Source organism: Cyprinodon tularosa, unplaced genomic scaffold (assembly GCF_016077235.1).
Source record: "Cyprinodon tularosa strain WSP-4 unplaced genomic scaffold, ASM1607723v1 ctg385, whole genome shotgun sequence".
Taxonomy (NCBI): domain Eukaryota; kingdom Metazoa; phylum Chordata; class Actinopteri; order Cyprinodontiformes; family Cyprinodontidae; genus Cyprinodon; species Cyprinodon tularosa.
Window position 1 is genome coordinate 891,921 of NW_024039102.1, and position 16,516 is coordinate 908,436.

At 44.7% G+C, this 16,516-nt stretch overlaps 1 protein-coding gene and 1 long non-coding RNA gene across 5 annotated transcripts in view; one reads left to right on the forward strand and one right to left on the reverse strand.

Annotated features, from left to right (window-relative positions):
• The window catches only part of LOC119791213, a 36,165-nt gene extending 35,067 nt beyond the window's left edge, over positions 1 to 1,098 (forward strand). The window contains exon 4 of the long non-coding RNA XR_005281821.1: positions 626 to 1,098. This is a non-coding gene — a long non-coding RNA (uncharacterized LOC119791213). The remainder of the gene's footprint in view (positions 1 to 625) is intronic.
• nfia (nuclear factor I/A) overlaps positions 1 to 16,516 on the reverse strand; it is a 93,333-nt gene that overhangs the window by 63,549 nt on the left and 13,268 nt on the right. Inside the window, exon 1 of one of the 4 annotated variants that reach the window (XM_038297187.1) lies at positions 2,375 to 3,167. The exons of the other annotated variants lie outside the window; for them this stretch is intronic. Within the exon in view, the coding sequence (XP_038153115.1) occupies positions 2,375 to 2,401 (27 nt within the window). The 5' untranslated portion in view covers positions 2,402 to 3,167. Of the gene's footprint in view, positions 1 to 2,374; positions 3,168 to 16,516 lie in introns of those variants that run through there. 4 annotated transcript variants of the gene reach the window in all.

The following is a 16,516-nucleotide window of genomic DNA, read 5'->3' on the forward strand; positions in this document are numbered from 1 at the left end:
AATCCCCCTCAACAAGTCACTCCGTCTCACATTCAGCCCCAAAGACCGGCTTCTCCTGCCAGCGGGGGAGATAATCCCTCCGTCTCAGGAACCTTCCCCCTCATGTTTCCAGGAAACTCCAGGAAGAAGCGGTGAACTCCCGGCTGCTGTTTCAGGAACATTTTACATTTCAGCACACATGAATTCAGTCTCTGCTCCGAACAGGAAAACAATAAATCAGTCACAGCTTCTGAAACAAAACAGGAATTTATGAATAATATTATAGATTAAAATCTATAATATTACTGTTTAAGATCTATAATATTAAAGATCAGAATCTATAAGATTAAAGATTAAAATCTATAGTATTACAAATTAGTTTTAGACACAAACTGCTTTTGATTAAATGAGAAGAAGCAGAAATTATTTCTAAAAATCACCAGAAATTAGGCCTGAATTTCTTCAGCAAACAGGATTTTTTTTGTGTGAAATTTCAAACTGAAATAATTTTCTCTGATTCTGATCACTGCAGGCCTTAAACCTGGATCATTCAGGATGGAGGTTCTGGGAATAATCTGTGTTCTGGATCTGCAGCTGGTTAAAGGGGTGTAAAGCTCCGCTTTATTTCCTTCTTCCCCTGTTGCAGGCAGGGGGTCCGTGTTCTGCACTGGGACTAACCGGTCCGGACCAGCAGCCATCATTTAGAGGAGCAGAGACTGAGACACACTGAGGGAATTAGAGCAGCGGGAATCCAGAGGCCCGGCGGAGCCTCCGGCGCTGGCTCAGAGCATTCAGGCATCACAGAGGAGTCCAATACACGGAGCCGGGGCCAGGGGCCAGGCTCCTTCAACTTCCCCCCTGGAGAGGGGGAGAATTAAAAAAAACTATCCAAGAATAAAAATCAATTTCTTATTTTAAATCTAAGATTTGTTCCCTGCTTAGAATCTGCTGCAGACACTGAACGTCTCTGTATAAACATTTCTTGGGAAAATGTCCCAGCAGAGGTTAGAAGGTCCAAACTTGATACAGAATGAAACATTTAAGAAGTTTAAGACATTTAAGCACAGAAATTAAACCTGCTGAATTGGACGGTTCTGATCACCGATCTGTGAAGTTTTTCCAGTTTTTAGTTTTCATTTAAAATAACTTTATTTACGGGATTTCATAAGTGATCGCAAAAGACGCCCTCTAGTGGCTAAATGTAAACTGCTTACATTAGCTCCATGCAAAAAATATGTATTTTTATTATAACAAAAAAAAAAACAGAAAAGGGTTAAAGATTTCTTTCAAATTAAAATCTATAATTATAAATAATGTGGAACAAACTGGATATTTTCAGTTTGTTTTAGGAAAAACTAAATATTTCAGCTCTTATAGAATATCAGGCTGAATAAAATGCAGGAAGCCTTTTTGTTTTCTGGCTGCTGAGAAGGATTACCAGAAATAAAAAGCAGTCAGGCTGCTGATTATTGGTTTAACGGGCTGATAATCTGATTAACGCTCCTATTTGTTGCTGCCGTTTCAACCCAACTTCAAACACACCAAGCTTCAGATTTATTCTAAATGTTCTTAATTTATTCTGAATTATCTACAAATCAAAAACTCCCATCAATAAATATCAAGATCCAGTAATTATTAAGAACAGAGGAAAATAATTTAAATATCAGTGCCTCTGCTCACATTAAAAATATGCAAAATGTAATTAAATATTTGTGCGTAATGCAGAAATGAAGCTACTATCAGATTAAATTAATCCAGTTGTTCCAGTTTTTCATCAGACATGAAGAGAATAAAACCTCTGCAGCTACAAAGGTTGACTCTAACCTCTGACCCTGAACGCATCCCTGCAGCCCGCAGCAGGACTTTAACTGGGAGAGTTTAAATTTAGGATGGAGAGGAGCCACAAGCTGCGCGGTTTGCTCTGCAGAGTCACCTCAGATCACCTCTGACACAAACACACTCCAGGATTCCTCTGCTTGCGTTACAGGCCTCGGGTTTCTGGGTGAGGCCGTGAAAGCAGCAGGAAGGAAAAGTGGGATTTTAAGGAAAGCGAATGAACGCACCGAACAGAGCCAGCCTGGTCCACAACCTACTGGAAAACTGAGTAAAAACAAAAAGAGAAACTCTTAGTTTCTCTGCTTTCTGGGAAGTTTAAGTGAGAAAAAAATAACGCGCCTTAAAGTGTTGAAATGAGGGTTCTGGTTTAATTATGAGCGTAAACCTCAGCAGAGGTCACCGCAGCAGGAGGTGCAGGGAGCCGGGGTTTGGTCCGGCTGCGGAGAAAAGTTGGGAGCCACCGCGCGCGCCCCGGAACCCGCCGGCCCGCGCGCTGCGTCCGGCGGGGAGCCGCGCTGCAGAGCACCGCTGCTAGGAAGCCGGAGGAAGAGGCACTCACCTGGGTCAGACATAGCGGAGAATACATATCTGTCCGCTGCAGGCTGAGATCTGGAGGGTTTGTGGTGGCGGTGGGGGGGTTACTGTAACTCCAGCCTGTGTGTTGGTGTGTGTTGGTGTGTGTTGGTGAAGAACAGAAAAAGAAAGTGTGTGTGAGAGTAAGTGAGGGGGAATCGGAGCCCTCCTTCTGCCCGCTTCGCTTCACATTTCCGGGCAGAGCTGAACTTCGGACCCGCCCCGGGTCACTGTCCGGACCTGTGGAGGCCCTCCGCCGGGGAGCGCACAACTTTTCGCCCACAATCCAACCTCATCTCCGGTCGGCGCCGCAAAAGTCCCGTTAGAGCAGCAGAGCGGAGGTCCGGTGGTTCTTACGGGGAGTAAAAAGATCCAACACGGTCCAGAACTGCATTTCACTGAGCAGAGGAGCCGCGAGCAGAGGCGGTCCACCGTGACATCTCCGACCGTCCGGCGGAGCGCCCACCGCTCCGGGGGGAGAGAGCGCCGGAGTCCCCGGGACGAGCGCTGCCAGGAGCGGAGAGAGACGGCAGGACGACCCGGGAGCTGCTTTCCGCTACAGTGGGTCCAGCAGGAGAAGACGGAGCGGTTCCGTCCCGGACGCCTCCTTCTTCCTTCTGCTCCGAACGCCGGACACCTCCGCTGCTCCTCCGCCGGACTGCGTCGCTCCGAGTGCGGCCACAGACTGATCAGACGCGCCGCTGATCGATCACAAACAGCATCGATCCCCCGCGTGCACTTACACAAGTACGCTGCTGCTGGGTGCGCGCCCCCGCGTGCACGATGATAGTTTCAGCGTCCTGCCCCCCCAAACCCCCCCTCCCCCCAAATTCCATAAGGCTCTAAGCGCAGAGAGAGAAATACTACTGGTCAAGGTGGGAACACTGGTCAGAGACCAGAGAAAGTCATCCAGACGGATCAGAGCCGAACTCAGAACCTGCTAGGACCAACAGAACTCCACAAAGTTTATCATCTAATAATAATAATAATAATATTGATGATGATGTCAGTGATCAAAGGAACTGTTCTCATGTTCCGGATCATTTCTTTAAATTTAGGGGCGGAGCTTCTTCTTCACCTGTTCAGGTAGAAAAGCTTCTTCAGAACCTGCATCCTGATCCGATTCGGGAGCAACTTTTACATGTAGGAACGCTGCTGCAGGTTCTGTTGGACTTCTTGAAACTGGCCAGAAAAACAGAACCGGTCTGGACCTCTGGACTGTCAGCCTGAGGTCCAGAGTGTGAAGTTCGACCCAAATAGATCAACAGCTGGTTCTTCTATGGCTCCTATTTTATCCCAGCAGCACAGGTCAACAGAGGGTCCAAACACAATCATCAATACCAGATCAGACTGAAGCACAGAAGGTAAAACAGAGCTCAGCCTCTATGTGTTCTGATCCGAGGACTGTAGGATTGAGGACTGTAGGATTGTAGGTGAAGGATAGATAACAGGGTTCTAAAGAACCTTTTCTAACAGCATGAAATAAGGCGCCACAGACAGAACCAGAACTTAACACCAGCTTCCCTCTCATTGGACCACACGTTCAAACAGAAGAACTAAAACCAGGACTGGTTCTGCAGAGATCTGGTTAATTGGTTCTGATTGATTGGTTTGAGCTTCAGCTGCCAAACATTAGAACCATTCCTTCCTCTGCGGCTCTGAGCTGAGCTAAACAGAACCTTTGGGTCGACGTCACATCAGATGTCCTGCTGCAGTCAAACTCTTTTTGGGATCTGATGTTTGCATCAGTACTGGCTGCTGGGAGTCCAACAGAACCAACCAGTTCTGCTGAGGCCACCCAGTCAGAAAGACCTGACCCGGTTCTTCAGAAGAGACCCGGTTAATTAGAACTTGGTCCTGGTCCAGACCCAGACCCTGGACCTGGTCCAGCAGGTCTTCTGACTGGGGGTTTTGTCCCAAGAAAAGGTTCCATGGTTCTGGTGCTTTTGGTTCTGAGTCCAATGAACAGATGTCAGCAGATAAACTGATGAGAACCCGTTAATGGTTCTGCTTCATCTCCATCTGTTAAGCTTCAGTGGAGGAAACTATAGAACCAGAGTTCTGTTCTCATGTTCAATCAGAACCAAAGGAACACCTGAGTTACCAGAACCTCTCAGAACTCACTGTCCACCCTAGAAGTTCATAAGGTTCCTCAGAACGATCCTCAAAAGGATCCTTAGAAGGTTCCTGATCCAAAAGGTGAGTTCTCAGGTCAGAGGATTCCACCAGATGTAAGAAGAAAGGATCTCCACCTGAGAACAGGCGGTGCTTTCTGTGATCAGCAGCTGGAGGAACAAGAGAACGTTCAGCAGGAGACTCAGAACGTTCTCAGAACGTTTAAACTGGAGAACTAGAACCTGAACTGAGAAAAGCAGCCTGAGGCGCCATCTAGAGCCACCAGGCCGAAACTGCAGCCTCGCCTGGAGGAGCAGCAGGAAGATTAAGAACATTAGAGCTGAGGAACATCCAGCACAGAGGTCTGGTTTCATGTCCAGAGGAGAACCAACGGTTCCAGAACCAAGTTGGAACCATTGCTAGGTATCCATCTGCAAACATGAGGAGCTTCCAGAGCTTTTCTCTAGCCTGTTTCTCTGAATGTTCTTCACTCTCAAGATCATCTCCATCTGCAGCAGTGTGCTTCACAGGGTACCAATGTTCTGTTTGGATAGAACCACGGTTATTTGGGCGGTAACTGAGAGCGGGATGACCCAGAGGAAGCAGGAATGAGGCAGAACTGACCCGTTTCTGCCTGCAGCTGATTCTGGATCTGTGCACTGATGCTATGAAGCAGAATGTGTTAAACTGGACCAGCTGGTTGCCATGGAGACTGTCTCCTGTTTCGGCCCACAGCATCACAGCTGAGGCTTCGTGTGAAAACCAGGAGGATCAGAAACATTTTCAACCGATATGGGTCAGAACGAAAGAGGTCAAAGACAAAAGGTTTTCAATATTTCATCAGGTCACAACCACATCAAATTTAAACTGAACAATCTGGGAAATAATTTGAAAAAAATTCAAAACTGGATCCGCAATAACCGGGTCAGGTAAAGTCCAACCTCCTGTGAGCCGGACGGGCAGCCAGGCTTCCTAGCCTTATGAAGGAAGCCAGATTCTGATGGGTCAGAACTCCTCAAGTACATAGAAAGTTCTGCTGTCATCAGTCCAACTCCAGAAACAACAAATCGGACCTTCGTCACATGAAATAAAACCCGGTTCTTCCTCAGGGTTCAAAGAGAGGAAGGCGGGTCCAGATTGGCTATGTCCAAAAAACATGGTTCCCATCAGACCTGCAGGGCTTACTGGGTCCATTAACCAACGGAACCATCTGGAGAAAGATGACGAGCAGCCGACCAATCAGACGTGAGGAGAAACCCAAACAAGGTGAACGTTGCCATGGAGACAATGTGGGTTTGGACCCAGAAACAAGAACATAGTGTGTGACGGGGGATGGGAGCTCCACCTGCTGCCAGGCTGGAGCGGAGCCAGTAGAACCGGGCCTGAGACCAAGCCTCCACCAGGGGGAGGAGGAGCAGCCGTGAGGAGGAGAAGGTCAGAGGAAGAGGAGGAGGAGGAGGAAGAAGAGGAGGTTTAAATCTGGGAGCAGGTGGGGTCCTTCCAACTGGTCACTGTTCTGTTTCCCTGCATCCCTCGGTCCAAACAACATAAAATCCAAATGCAGATGAGGAAGGAGCAGGAGCAGGAGGAGGAGGAGGAGGAGGAGGACAGTCCACCATCTGGCTCCAAGTGTTTGACAAAAATACGGCAACTTGCCAAAAAATCTAAAAACATCAAAATAGAAAAAGCCAAAAGGGAAAAAAGCCAGAAGAAGCTTCCTGAATAATTGATTCCAAGACAGAAAACAAGAAAGAACCAGGAAAATCCTGGAAAACAGGGAAAAAGGAGGAATGCTGGGATAGAAGGGGTCAGCCAGAGATCAGGCAGCGTGGATGCTCTACGTTCCCACCAACAGTCTGCAGTTTAATTCCCCAAATGTCGACTTTCGCTTCCCTGCCTGTCAACAAAAATGACCAGAACCATCTTAAACAGATACAGACTTCAGGGGTTCTGAAAGCTGTTTAATCACATTCAGACTCACACTGACATCATTTCTAGATTTATTTCTAGATTGCTCCCAGGTTCGATTCCCTTCCTGAGGGCTTTATCCAGCAGGTCCTATTGTTCAGAGGAGTTCTCTCTGAGTGTTCCACATTCCCTCCACTGACCAAAACGATTATCCATATTAATTACATCTATATTATCTACATATACGATATCTATATCTGTTATTTATATTAAATTACATCTATATCATATACATCTGTTATGTATATCTGTATTAATTACATCTATATGATCAGTATTATTTTTATCTATATTAATTAAATATATACTCTCTGCATCTATATTATCTATATGTACTTTATTTCTATATTATCTACATCTATCTCATGACTATTTATCTTATTGACATCTAAATTAATTATATCTTTGTTAATTATATCCATTTTATTAATATCCGTACTATTATGTTAATATATTATCTATTTCCTCCATATCAATTTTATCTGTATTAGCTACACCTATATTTATTGTATTAACATCTATTTTATTTATACCTATATTATAATATTTTACATATATTAGCTATTTGCACTATATCTATGCCGTCTATATTATGTACATCTGTGTCATCTTTATTTATTGTATTAATTTCTGTCTTCCCTATATCTATGTTAATCACATCTATTTTATTCTTATTCTTTTATTATCTCTATCTATCTATCTATCTATCTATCTATCTATCTATCTATCTATCTATCTATCTATCTATCTATCTATCTATCTATCTATCATCTATCTATCTATCTATCTATCTATCTATCTATCTATCTATCTATCTATCTATCTATCTATCTATCTATCTATCTATCATCTATCTATCTATCTATCTATCTATCTATCTATCTATCTATCTATCTATCATCTATCTATCTATCTATCTATCTATCTATCTATCTATCTATCTATCAATCTATCTATCTATTATCTCTATTTACTCTATATCTATGTTACCAACAGGCCCAACAGTGTGAACCTGCAGAACGTTACTGAGGCCACCATCAGTGTGGAGTGAATGAATGAAGGAAGTTTTAGGCACTTTTATTATTTTAGAACCGGATCCAGAACGTCAGTCTGGTCAAAGACAGAAAGACAGACGGAGGCTCTGTTGGACATCAGACCTGTTGTTGCTGGAAGCTTTAATCCCATCAGAACTGAAATGTTGTGCTGAGGAGCAGAGCAGGAACTCTAGAGGGAACTGCGGCAATTTAACTGGGTTTCATTGGATTTGTTTGGGTCGTTCGCACCTTCTGGTTCTGGTCGGGAAACTCTACAGCGGGGAATATCTACAGGCCTGCTGCTCGGAAGCTAAGGACCCCCTCCCCCTCCCCTCAACGCTGCGTTTATGGATCCATCCGATCCGAGGAGAAAAGCTCAAATTATTCCACAGAACCAAAATATCTTCCGAGCGCTGAAGGGAAAGCAGCTAGAGGTCAAAGGTCAGCCTCCTTACATTCTTCTTCATCTTCATCTCCTTCTGTCTCACATACACACACACACACACTCTGCCCACGCACAAACCAACTCCACCAGAACCAGCCTGACTGGGCGTCTAAAACCCTCCTCTGCAGCGCAGAGAGAAGGAAGCCTGGAGGCGAGAAGATGGGCAACAATCTGTCAGCAGCCGGGCCGAGCATATGCTGGACCCCCAACCCCACCGCCATGAAAAACAACATGGACACCCCACCCCCCTCCCTCCACTATGGTAAACCAGCCTGAGAGTAGACTGTATCCATACAATCCATATAACACAATAGAATAGAAAAGAATAAATTGTTACTGTTCTCTATTTTCTGCATTCCAGTTTGACCAGAACCAGATCTGATCCATTCTGCTTCCCTTCTTCTGGTAACTCTGCTTATTTTTCTCTTTTTTCTGATGAGTTCTGTTGATTGCTCAGGTACGAAGAACCCTCTGCAGTGGGAACAGAGAACCTCCATGCCACAGGGTCACTGCTGACCAAAAAGGGTCCAGCTCTGCATATCAACAATAAAAACATTTCTGAGAACCAAGGCACCCCCCCCCACACACACACACACACAGATGGCCGTTCTGCCACCAAGCAGCAAAACAACAGCAGAGCAGCCAGATGTTTTCACAGAGAAACAAACCTGCTCACACAGATGGAGACACACAGAAGGCGGGGTCAGGACCAGATGACAACCAATGAGGCGTCTGCTCCCGTATAACCAATCAGAGGCTTCCTCAGGTGTCACAACGCTGCTTCCTGTTTGGATGAGTAATCAGCCAATCACAGCAAAGAATGAACCCTGGACTTTTGTTCCATCTCATTAAACCTGATTGGTCAGAAAAGAAAAGGAAAACTTAAAAACTCATTATTTTCTTCATTGAAACTTGATTTGATCAAAATAATGAAATCAAAAGAAAATGACCAGAAAGTGAAGAATTGATGAAAAAAAAGTGAATCTTTTCATCAGGGTGTGATTCACTGACTGAGCAGAACATGTAATTATTTTACTCTTACTTTCACAAAGAGTCTCACTGCAGATCTAATGGTACCAGAACCAGCGGTTCTGCTTGGTTTGGACTCAGTAAAAAGTCTATTACTCTGACTTTACAAACTCTTCCTGCCCTGAATGGGGTCATAAAATATCTGGGCCCTTTTGTGGCCCTTAGTGGAGAGATCTGAAGGATGGAGACCTGCTGTTGACTAATATGGAACCAGGTCAGAACCAGAACCAGGGCTGGTCCGGTGACCTCCTTCCCTCACTGAGAACCAGAGGCCTCACAGGATTTTCTGTCTCAGTATCAGAGACCAGCTGAGAGGAGAAAACACGGTGGAATGCCTCCCTCTGCTGGCTGAAGGCAGGAACTACAGGAGAGGAAGAGCAGCTGCTCAGAGGGTAAACATCAAATCCAGCAGAAATGAAAGCCTGGAAAAGGTCCGGATAAAGTTCAGAAAATTAAAAATGAACTTCTTCTGCTGAACCAGATGTGAACCAGAATCCATCAGCGTCAGACTCAGAACCCGAAACAAGCCCTTCAGTTCTCCTACAACCTGCTGACCTCCAGGTCTGCAGGAAGAAGGCTGTTCTGAGCAGGGGCCAGGTTTATAGGAGGTGTGTGACCCGATCTCAGAGAGGACTGATGAACCCAGCAGGGTGCGACAGCATGAAGGATGTAGCAGGAGGAAGTGGGCCGAGGGAGCGCCATCACTCACAGCCCCCCCACACACAGAGCAGAGACGGATCAGAAGCCCTGGATGATGCATGAACCTGAGCAGAGAGCCAGACATGCGGCCAAACCGGTCTGAGCTTTCACAGAGAGGTTCTCCTCTGAGGAACCTTCAGAGCTCTACTGCTGATCTCCTCATGAGAAGCTGGACCTCACAGAGAACCAGAACCCCTTGGTAGAACATCAGCAGAAGCAGAAGTTTTGGTTTCTTTATTGGAGTGAAAACTAAAAGCTATTGATGACATTTTGTGGTTTTATTGGGAACCTTTTGATATTCCAGCCCATCTGTTGGACCCAATCTGGGTCACAGGTTTCTATCTGTGGTTCTTCAGTGGGACAGCAGGTGAAGACCACCTCCATGGAAGAACCGGACCTTTGTAATTATCTCCCACACATCCCAGCCGTCTGCTCAGATCATCGTCTCCACATCCTCCACCTCCACCCGAGTGTCCGGCCCACAGGCTGCTGACAGACCGGTTCCAGGGCGGTTTGATCCGACCCCATCGGCCCGGCTCTGCTGCTGTAGATGGGAGCAAGCAAGTCAGACCTTATTTCCGCTGTGCTTAATGAGGAACACATGGCTGCTCCTCCTCAAGGCCTCCTGATCCGGTTGGAGTCGGGGGGGGGTGGAAACACCCCATGCTCTGCTGCTCCTCCACCGGATCGCCTGGTTCTGGTGCTGCTCTGATGAACATCAGGCTGATTTTAGCTCCATGGAGGACAAACTCCCATCCAGTCTAAACCAGGTCATCTCTCTAACGCCACAGTTATTGTCTCTTTTTCAGATTAGTTTCCATTTTAATTATTTCTGAGCTGAAACTTTAGAACTGCTGACAGGGCCGGCCCAAAACTCCATGGGGCCCTGAGCAAAAACACATTTTTGGGCCCCTCTGTTCCTACCAATCATATCTATTTCTACCATCAACAGTCTGAGCATCAGATCTTTCACACACTTCCTATAAACATATAGCAGCTGTTTGCAGGCCTAATCTAGTGTTACCAAAACTAATAAAATAAACTAAAACTAAATTTGAATGTAAACTGAAATTCATTAAACAGAAATAAAACAGACAGTATTAAATCCAAATAATAAATTAACAATATATGTGTTTTAACGATGAATTTGTCTCATCTGTGTGCCGCAGTTAAGGTATTTTGATAAAAGAAGGAACGTTTTATCATGAAATGTATCTTCTTGCCATATTAATGTAGGGGCCCCTTACTGCCCTTAAGCCTTTAGGTGTCATTTCATTCACTCATGCTTTGGGCCGGCCCTGCCTGCTGCCCTGCAGAGTTTCTGCAGGTCACACTGACCACTTCATTCGCTGTCAAAGGGAATCGGCTCATCTCAGCCTGGACTGGGAGAAGTTTCAGCCGTCCAGTAGAACCAGCAGTAGCTGCACGGCCTTCTGAGAATCTGGTTAACATTGATGCAGAGAGGCAGACTATTTAGGCAGCAGATGTTAGAACACCCTGGACCAGAGGAGTCAAACCGGATGCCCATCAGGGCGGAGATGACTGATGTAGAACCACAGCATTCAGATGTTGTCTGTTTCTCCTCCTCAGGTCCGTCTGGTTGTTGTTGTTGAAATGTTTGGCATCGCCACCAGCTGCCTGTTAGTCAGTGATTCTCTAAGAGAAATGATTATCACCTGGAGGTTTAACATGTGGTCACTTCCAGGGAACATCTACTCTCTAAGCCAAACCTTCAGCTTCCTGCTCTCTGACAGACCATAATATTCTCACTCATTTCTCCCGAGCAGGATCTCCTGGCCTCTCTGCTCCCCAGGTCCGCTGCAGATCCAAACCCTCTTCATCTCAAAAGTCCAAGCAGAAGCCGTGTAATTTCCTGTCTGATCCTCTGCAGCCTGGAGGCGTTTTCCAAAAATCATTCCAGCGCCGACAGCTGCAGCTCCAGATGCTTCAGCAGCCAGAGACAACTGTGGCCTCTCCTCAGGAGGAGCGGCTCCTCGCTGACAAACAGCAGCTGGAACAGAACAGGCCGTCAGCGCCGAGCGGCGCCGGTCCAACTGCACCCATCCACAGCCAGCCTGCTCCAGGAGAACTGCCAGCAAGCAGCCTCCATCCAGGCTCCACATCATGGAGGTCAAAACAACATCAGGAAGTTAGGCTGACCGACAGAACCGGATCTCTGGGAAGGCAGAACCTCCCTGAGATTAGGAAGAACCATGAATGAAGGTCAGATGAAGGGATCTCCAAACATCAAGAGACCAGTAATAAGGTTCAGTCCTTGGACATCATTTTAAACCAAAACAATGCTTGTTGAAAGGTTGGTCTGGATGGGTTTCAGAACCTTCTTGGATTCTCCTGGTAGAAATGCTCTAGCTAGAAGCTGCAATTCCACATTCAAATAAGGAAAAAAGCGTGAAAAGAATAATGCAGACTTTAACTGATGATGTGTAAAATCACCTAAAGGAGTGAGATCTATAATAAAGTCTGTTGCTGCCCCCTGTCTGTCAAGAGGAGCCACTGAAAATGTTAATAATACTGGTATGGCATCCATCCATCCATTTTCTTACATGCTTCATCCCAAGTGGGGTCAAGAGTGGTGCTGGTGCCTATCTCCAGCTGTCTATGGGCGAGGGGGGGGTACACCCTGGACAGGTCGCCAGTCCATCGCAGGGCAACATAGAGACAAACAACCATTCCTGAACACACTCACACCTAAGGAGAATTTAGAGAAACCAATTAACCTAACAGTCATGTTTTTGGACTGCAGGAGGAAGCTGGAGTACCCGGAGAGAACCCACGGATGCTCAGGGAGAACATGCAAACTCCATGCAGAAACCGGTCCGGGAATTGCACCCAGAATCTTCTTGCTGCAAGGCAGAAGTGCTACCCACTGCGCCATTAAGCAGCGCTCAAACTTTTTTAATTCAACCTTAACCTTTTTTTTTTTTTTTTTTTTTTTACAGATTTCTCCACTTCACTTCCGGGGGCGGGCTTTCCTCTGGAATGAGGATTGAAGACACATTTTTATTGGTCGACTTCAACGACTCCCCATGACAAAGGGGTGGACCCGTTTTGGTTTAATATGCATGTTTTCTAAGCCATAATAAGGCTTTTGTTGGTCTACTTAGCCTGGAACTCAACAGCTACTCTAGACATTTTGTATTTCTGGATGGGAAGCGAAATGTCTTCAATCTTTGAAAACAAAGTCCACTGGTTTGTTTGTGTTTATTTGGAATTTCTATTGGTCAGGATGGACGTTGGCAACAACAATTTAGTGGTCAAGAGCAAATTTTTAAACGCAGTTAGAAAGAATGCAGTTCATAAAACTTAATCAGAAAAAGAGATAAAAAAAATGCAATCTAAACTGTACAAAAAAATAAAATCAATATTGAAAACATACAATCCATAACAAATTTAAAAAAAACAAACAGAGAAAACAGAAAAGTTTCTCTCAAAACCGTTATTTGATCAAACCTTTGTTCAAAGTTTAATTTCTGGATTTCATTTTTGTTTTCAAATTCCCATTTTTATCTTGCAATGTCTCTGCTTGCAACTCCATACACCTCAGCTAGTGTCTCTGTTACAACTAGTGGGATCCTTTCAATTGTTGGATGAAAAATTGTGAAGAAAACTACGACCAGCTTGTTGAATACGACATCAAGTTAAAGGTTAATAAACGTGTTCAGTTACTAAAAGAAACATTTAAATCTTAATTGAACAAGGTTATGTGCTTATAGCAGTGGTGTATTAATCAGTAAACTAAAAGATTAATTTCAAAATACTGCAGAGTATCTATTAATAAAGTGTACGTAGACTTAGTAGTTTATTATCAGTAAATTTAAAGTATTTTCAAGTAAAATTAAAGTGGGCTACTTTAGTCCCAATAAGTTTTTTTTTAGTAAACTTGTATATTACAATCAATAAACTTGTACGATTCAGTATACTCTGCATTATTATAAATTGAAATATATCTACTTTTGGTAAGTTTGCTGCAAGCAGCTACATGTAGGGATCCAGCTTGGAAAAAAACACCAGAATATTAGTAATATTTCACACAAAAAATTAAATTTCTTAGTACCAAAGGCAATATTTAATCATATTTATGCCTAAAGCTGACTTAAGAAACTTAAGTGTCACACTTTAGCTTGATGTAAACCTGGTTCCCTGTCAGAAACACAGCAGCCCAACATCTGCTCCTGGTTTTCATCCCAACGGATCAGAAAAAATAATCTGACTTCCATAAAACTGTTCATTAGCTTCTGTCCGTCCTCATGAACAAGGAACCCAAACACCAGAAAGAATCAGAACGTTTCCCTTCAGAAAACATTCCGTCACATCCAGTTTTAAGGTTCCGACTCTTTCCACCTCAGAACATCTCAGAGCTCCTCCTCTGAGTGTCAAACAGCCCCAAACGGCTCCTTTTGTCCCAGTTATCAGAGCAACATGAGCCAACAGAGACAGTGTGTGTGTGTGTGTGTGTGTGTGCGCGCGCAGAGAGGGAACAGATGGGCCAAATTAATTAGGCCGTGTATGTTTAAGCAGAAAGGTATTTATTTGCGTGAGTGGCCGAGGGCTGCTAAGGGAAAAGAGCAAACAGGAGAACTTCCTTTTCTTCAAATCGGCTGGAAAAGCGAAGTTTTGACGATCTTGCAACGATCGGGTTGCAGCAGAGAGTGGTTTCTAAATAAATCTGGATGGAGTAGGATGAGGAGGAGGAGGAGGAGGAGGAAGAGGAGGGCTCCTTGTTTACAGCCGGCTCTGGAGACCTGAAACGGACCCTCGAATAAATAAATCCCACAGCTACAGGAAGTTCAGCCGCTTCCCCCTCAGGCCCAGTTTAGTTTTATTAGATCCAGTCCTACAGAGATACCAAACAATGAGAGCTGCTTCCTCCTGCAGCTGGAAGCTTGGGATCTGGTCAGACAGAACTTCAACCCTTCACAGAACTTAGAACCTAGTTTCTATATCGTCAAAGTTGTTCTAACAGAACATTTGGACCCACTCTAACTTCTTGGTTCTGGGTTGCATCACCAGCCTGGATGCCTTCATCTTGCTGGCGCCCCCTGGTGAACTGTGATGAAAAAACATATGAAGTAAATAAAGACAGGCATACGCTGTACGATTTTTCAATTGTTGCACCTAGCTACAGCTCACACTGTACGACAAAACGTTTTAAAAGTTAAAAGCTCATGATGCATGTTCTTACAGAGCCCCTAAAGGGACATGGAGGGAAAAAATAAACTTTTGAGAAATCCCGCAAAACTATTGCGAGATCTCGCAAAACTTTTGCAAGATCCCGCAATAGTTTTGCGAGATGTCGCAAAAGTATTGCGGGATCTCGCAAAAGTTCTTTTTTTCTCCCCCATGTCCCTTTTGGGGCTCCGTATGTTCTCACACTGTGTGACTCGTCGCACTGAAGCGATCTACCTGCTCACACTGTACGTCTAAAAACCACGTCGGACTCAGCTTCGCGGTGAGATGGCGCTACTCGGACTCGTCTATCCACAAGCCAAATGAGTAGAAGGGGAATATGAAGTTGATTAGAGTAAAACTCTGCCATAGCAATTTCTGCAATTTTGTGCTGAAAGCCCTGAAAAGAAAAGGCAACGACGTATTTGGACAAAGACATGGCTGAGTAAACTTGGCTACTATGGTCTGCCAATTTTACAGAAAGAACTCAATTTCACTCGTATCCACCCTGTGCTGCTGTGTTTTCGTCTGAGAGGAAGAAGAAGAAGAATCCTTGTTTGCCCAATGAGCGATTTGCCCACAACGGCCGACTGAATTTCAACACTGTATGCCCGGCTTTACAGAACCATTCAGAATGATCAGATATCCATGAGCTCCACTGATTAGAAAAGGCCCAGAGTTTAAGGCCACCGTTAGCGCAGTATCTGTTTGCGACATCATGCCTGAGACGATACCTCCCCAAAGAAACCCTGCCCCAAACCCAGACCCTCTAAACTGGACCGAGGTCTCCAATGGTCAGTGTAGAAGAGGCTAATGTCGTCTAGAGAAACTCAATGTTTGGCCACTGAGTCCCACTAAAGAACAGCCTATCAACTGTAGAGTATGGCAGTGGCAGCATTATGCTTTGGAAAGAGACGCCTTCAACAGTTGGGCCTGAAAACCTGACATCTGTAAGATGTTCTGGCGAGAATGAGCCAATGTGGACATTCAGACAGCGTTCTGTTTCACAGGGGATAAAAACCCAAAGTTCAGAACATTAGAACTTAACATCAGATGCAGGTTATTCTTCAGGTCTTCTACACATGAGCCTATTAATTATCTCCAAGCATGGACGTCATGGGGGGGTTAGGGTTAGGACCAAGAGGAAAACTGCAACTCAAGCTGAAGCCTGCTTTCCTGATTTTAGACCGCCCATAAGCTCCTGATTGGCCATCCGTGTTTCCTCTGTGATTGGCTGTCAGCGCTGTTATTCCTTTGGAGCCACTGAAGAAAAACTTGTAGAAAAGCGTGGCTCTGCAAAAGACTGCAGTTGATGAGGGAATCTGCTACTGTAAATTAGGCATTTTTTCTTCTCTTGGGTATCGTAACCTAGAAGGTTTGTAATATCAGGTGTATTAATTTACACAAATCTTTCAATAGATGTCATGTGCTTATGTGTGTTTGGTTATTAGACTCGCAGCAGGGTGTCTGGAAAAAGAAAGAGAGACATAAGAGACTTCATTAAAAGTCAAGAGTTTGAGTTACATTCAAAGAACTGTGTAACATCCCTCCTAAAACACCTTCACTGGCTCCATAAAGCAGCAGATCCACTTCAAGATCCTCCACCGCATTTTAAAGCTTTCAATTACCTTGTAAAGTATATTTGTTTTAT